The sequence below is a fragment of the Palaemon carinicauda genome, chromosome 11 (assembly GCF_036898095.1).
Source record: "Palaemon carinicauda isolate YSFRI2023 chromosome 11, ASM3689809v2, whole genome shotgun sequence".
In the NCBI taxonomy this organism is placed as follows: domain Eukaryota; kingdom Metazoa; phylum Arthropoda; class Malacostraca; order Decapoda; family Palaemonidae; genus Palaemon; species Palaemon carinicauda.
The window spans coordinates 22,222,888-22,227,887 of record NC_090735.1 but is presented as its reverse complement, the minus strand read 5'-3'; the positions used below and the strand labels follow the sequence as shown (position 1 = coordinate 22,227,887).

Here is a 5,000-nt window from a genome sequence, read left to right as displayed (position 1 = left end):
TACCGCATTGACATATAAATAACTGTAATGAAAGTAAAATAAGAAGAAAACAAGAATATACCCGCCACTAGAAATGACCCTTTTTAGCAGGTGTCTAACGAGCTTGCGGACTCCTCCTCCTCACACCTGAGTCAAGCCCAGGTAGCGGGTAAGGGAGTGTCATTATTCTCTAAATCTCTATATGTATGTTCGTACTTTTGCTTTCCCTATAAATTGTAAGAAACCTCTCTCAATAAATCAGTCCTCTGAGGAAGTATCACGAAACTAGTCAGGACTCAAGTGTATATTCTGTATTTTCATTTTCCCTGTGGTTCTTCTGCATATATATATATATATATATATATATATATATATATATATATATATATATATATATATATATATATATATATATATATATATATATATATATATATATATATATATATGTATGTATGTATGTATATACACATAATTTTTACAATCTACCTGATTTGTATTGATATGGTTTGGAGAACATTTTTACATTTGTAAGGGAAATTTCCAATTTTTATCTAGCTCTCGGAAAACTATATCATTAATTTGCTTATCAATTTATTTTCATTATCTATTTATTTATATATTCAGTTATTTATTAATCTCCAACATATTTACTAAATCATATACTCAGTAATTTATCTACGATAGATGGATAGCACTCACCAGGGAAGACCAATTCGCTTTTGTTGTTAGTATCTGTACCAAAATATTCTGTTTTATTCCCATATCTGGAAAAAAAAAAAACAACAAGTAATCAGTTTCTCATTACGAATTCTAATTTAGAATAATGGCATTTTTTAATTAATATACGACGAAAAAAACATTATACTATTTTTCATGAACAAAGAGATTTCTCTCTCTCTCTCTCTCTCTCTCTCTCTCTCTCTCTCTCTCTCTCTCTCTCTCTCTCTCTCTCTCTCTCTCTTGTCTCTCTCTCTCTCTCTCTCTCTCTCTCTCTCTCTCTCTCTCTCTCTCTCTCTCTCTCTCTCGGTAATTCAGTTTAGATTATACCTGTCCAAAGTGATTCATGAGTATCGGTTTTAAGAAATTAGGGAAATATATCATGCTAAGAACCTGCACCATCTTGTTTCCTTGAAAAAATAATTATAATACCTCTACAATCGCAGCCATGGGACTCACTCTCTCTCTCTCTCTCTCTCTCTCTCTCTCTCTCTCTCTCTCTCTCTCTCTCTCTCTCAGTAATTCAGGTTAAATTAACATGTCTAAAATGATACATAAGTATCGGTTTTAAGAGATTAGGGAAATATATCGTACTAAGAACCTGCACCATCTTGTTTCCTTAAGAAAATAATTATAATACCTCAACAATAGCAGCAAAAGAAGTCTCTCTCTCTCTCTCTCTCTCTCTCTCTCTCTCTCTCTCTCTCTCTCTCTCTCTCTCTCTCTCAGTAATTCAGTTTAAATTAACATGTCCAAAGTGATACATGAATATCGGTTTTAAGAGACTAGTTAAGTATATCATACTATGAATCTGTACCATCATGTTTCCTAAAGAAAATAATTATATCTTTACAATAGGAGTCTCTCTCTCTCTCTCTCTCTCTCTCTCTCTCTCTCTCTCTCTCTCTCTCTCTCTCTCTCTCTCTCTCGAAATGTATAGCACTGGTTTCTTCATCAAGGAAAAGGTAAGCTATAAAACTGTTAAGATAGTTCTCATAATGTTCTCAAATGTTCAATAATAGGGAAACACTTTACTTCATCCTAATTATTATTATTATTATTATTATTATTATTATTATTATTATTATTATTATCTAAGCTATAGCTAAGTCACAACCTTAGTTGGACAAGCAGGGTGCTATAAGCCCAAGCGCTCCAAGAAGGAAAAATAGCCCAGTGAAGAAAGGAAATAAGGAAATAAATTAACTTTAAGAGAGGTAAAGAACAATTGAAATAAAATATTTTAAGAACAATAGCACTTGAGAAGTTCATTTAGAGGTACAGTATTTTGAAACTCCAGTAGATCATACAGGAATTAGCTTGGTTACAATCAATTTTTAGAAGTGAGTAATAGTTGAAATGAAAGTAAAATTATGGAAAAAATCCATAATATGAAAATTCTAGAAGGACAAAAATGAGCACTACGGTGTCAATATCATGAAAAAAAAATTAAATATAACCTAGGTCATTTTTAGAATAGGAAAAAAATCGGTTGTAATTGATATAAATATATCAATATCTCAATAACATTATCAAAAAAAAAAAAAAAAAAGATAAAGAGATCAATCTCGCCTTCATCCTCTTCAGTAAACATAAAAGAAGTCAGTCTCACCAAAAAAAAAAAAAAAAAAAAAAAAAAAAAAGGCAGTCTCACCTTCATCCTCTTCATTGAACAAAAAACAAAAAAAGTCAGTCTCCCCTTCATCCTCTTCAGTGAATAAAACAAGACGAAAAAGGAAAAAAGTCAGTCTCACCTTCATCCTCTTCAGTGAACAAAACAAGACGAAAAAGGAAAAAAGTCAGTCTCACCTTCATCCTCTTCAGTAAACAAAACAAAAATAAAAAGAAAATGTTCATCTCACCTTCATCCTCTTTAGTAAAACAAAACAAAAATAAAAAGAAAATGTTCATCTCACCTTCATCCTCTTTAGTAAAACAAAACAAAAATAAAAAGAAAAAGTTCATCTCACCTTCATCCTCTTTAGTAAAACTAAACAAAAATAAAAAGAAAATGTTCATCTCACCTTCATCCTCTTCAGTAAACAAAAGCAGAGCTCACCTGGATGCCCACCCTGTGCGGACGAAGACTATTGTGCCATCTCGCAAAGGACCGTTTTCATCTAACCAGGCCATGACGTCATCTGTTGTCAATTCGGCATTGGGATCTTTTGCAACTTTGTCCTGCATGTCAATGACCACTCCTGGGAATCCAGAGAAACATGCGGTTACCCATACAACAACAACAACAACAACAAATGCAACAATTTCTAGTTCACCGTAGGACAAAAGACTCAGCTATGTCCTTCCACTAGCGTCTGTTTATGGTCTTGCTATGTCAGTCCATACCCGTATATTTTCTTAGCTCGTCAATCCACCGTCTTCTCTTCCTTATCCTGTTTCTTTTGCAATGTATAAAGACCCACTCTGATATTCTTCTTGTTTATTTATTATCGTACTATCTGTCATTCTTATCATATGTCCTGCCCATGTCCATTTCTTTTTTTTTTTCGTGTTATATAATACCGATACATACTACATCAAATTTATTGGACTTGTTAATTCACGTTATATATCCCGGTGCTGGGGCCTGTGAGACCATTCGTAGCCTAAATTACACTACGAAGTAAAGGTTAGAAAAGTTTGGACAGATAGATGAAAGAAAGAGCGTGGGAATTTTAATTAATGTAAGGGCAATAAAATCATGCTTAAAATTACCGTATATTTAAAGAAACATGTTATACATATGATAAAAAAAAATAAGTCTTTTGTGTAGATATATTTAGAAAATAAAGAACCCGGTGAAAATGCTTAAGTAATATTTATTTATTATCAGGCTCATTCCACGGACACATCAGCAGAAAGATTAGAATCACAGTTATAACGTGATCGAAACTTCATTATAGCTTCAATTAAATGTCCTCTATATTTCATAACTACAAATTTGTGTACTTGAGTGAATGCGTTTTCCTCATTTTCTTTATCACAGATCTGCTTTAACCTGGAGAGAGAGAGAGAGAGAGAGAGAGAGAGAGAGAGAGAGAGAGAGAGAGAGAGAGGGGGGGGGGGGGGGTTGGAGGGGGAGGGTATATCCATATCATATGAAGTGGAATGATCTTTATTAAAGGGCAGTTGAATCATTTGAACTTCGGCAGTTCAAACTTGCAGAGAATGTTTTTATGTTGAATGGGCCGACATAATATATCAAATCCATTTTAACAGTGTTACTGATCGGAAAATATTTCGTATTCATTATTCATTACTTATCATATAGTTTATCTATTTCTTTGTTTCCTTTACTCATTGGGCTATAATAATAATAATAATAATAATAATAATAATAATACCTGACCCTTCTCTTACCTGGCCCCATCAAACGATCTAGAGGGATCTGATCGACAGTCCACTTTCCTTCTGCGAAATGCGACGGGGCATCCAGGTGAGTTCCGGTGTGTTCGCTCATGCAAAAGCTGCTGGATTCGTACCTATTGGAAAACAGTGAGGAATTTGAAATGCTTTTTTCAATATTGGTAGACAGTGGGGAATTTGAAATATATTTTTCAATATTGGAAGACAGTGGGGAATTTGAAATATATTTTTCAATATTGGAAGACAGTGGGGAATTTGAAATATATTTTTCAATATTGGAAGACAGTGGGGAATTTGAAATGTATAGTATGTATTTTTCAAGGAGAATCATAGACAAGGTGTGTACTGACAGAAGACAACCTCCCTTGTATAATATAGAGCAAGTTCCATGCTCTCTCTCTCTCTCTCTCTCTCTCTCTCTCTCTCTCGCTTTTATATATATATACAGTATATATATATATATATATATATATATATATATATATATATATATATATATATATGTATATATATATATATATATATATATATATATATATATATATATATATATATATATATACACTGTATATTAGTATGCGCGACCCATCAAAAGTGACCAATAAATATTTAGATAGATATGTACACACACGCACACGTAACAGGGTATGACTACTCTCTTGCTCCCTACCCGAGGGAAGGAGAGAACTCAGTGTGACCGAATATATATATATATATATATATATATATATATATATATATATATATATATATATATATATATATATATATATATATATATATATATATATACAATGAACAGCATTTCCAGACGTATGACAACTCGGTTTCTCCCCGTTCCTCGGATCCGGGGCGAGGAAGTACTCACACCTTGGTGATACGGGGTACCCCGAGAGGTACACTTAGGTACAACAATCCCCCACTAATTCCCGAAA

At 32.9% G+C, this 5,000-nt stretch overlaps 1 protein-coding gene across 1 annotated transcript in view; it reads right to left on the bottom strand.

Annotated features, from left to right (window-relative positions):
• The window catches only part of LOC137649646 (isatin hydrolase-like), a 15,384-nt gene that overhangs the window by 7,254 nt on the left and 3,130 nt on the right, over nt 1–5,000 (bottom strand). The window contains exons 2-4 of the mRNA XM_068382626.1: nt 4,060–4,181; nt 2,759–2,900; nt 682–746 (exon numbers count right to left, since the gene is read on the bottom strand). Coding sequence (XP_068238727.1) covers nt 682–746; nt 2,759–2,900; nt 4,060–4,181 — 329 coding nt within the window. The remainder of the gene's footprint in view (nt 1–681; nt 747–2,758; nt 2,901–4,059; nt 4,182–5,000) is intronic.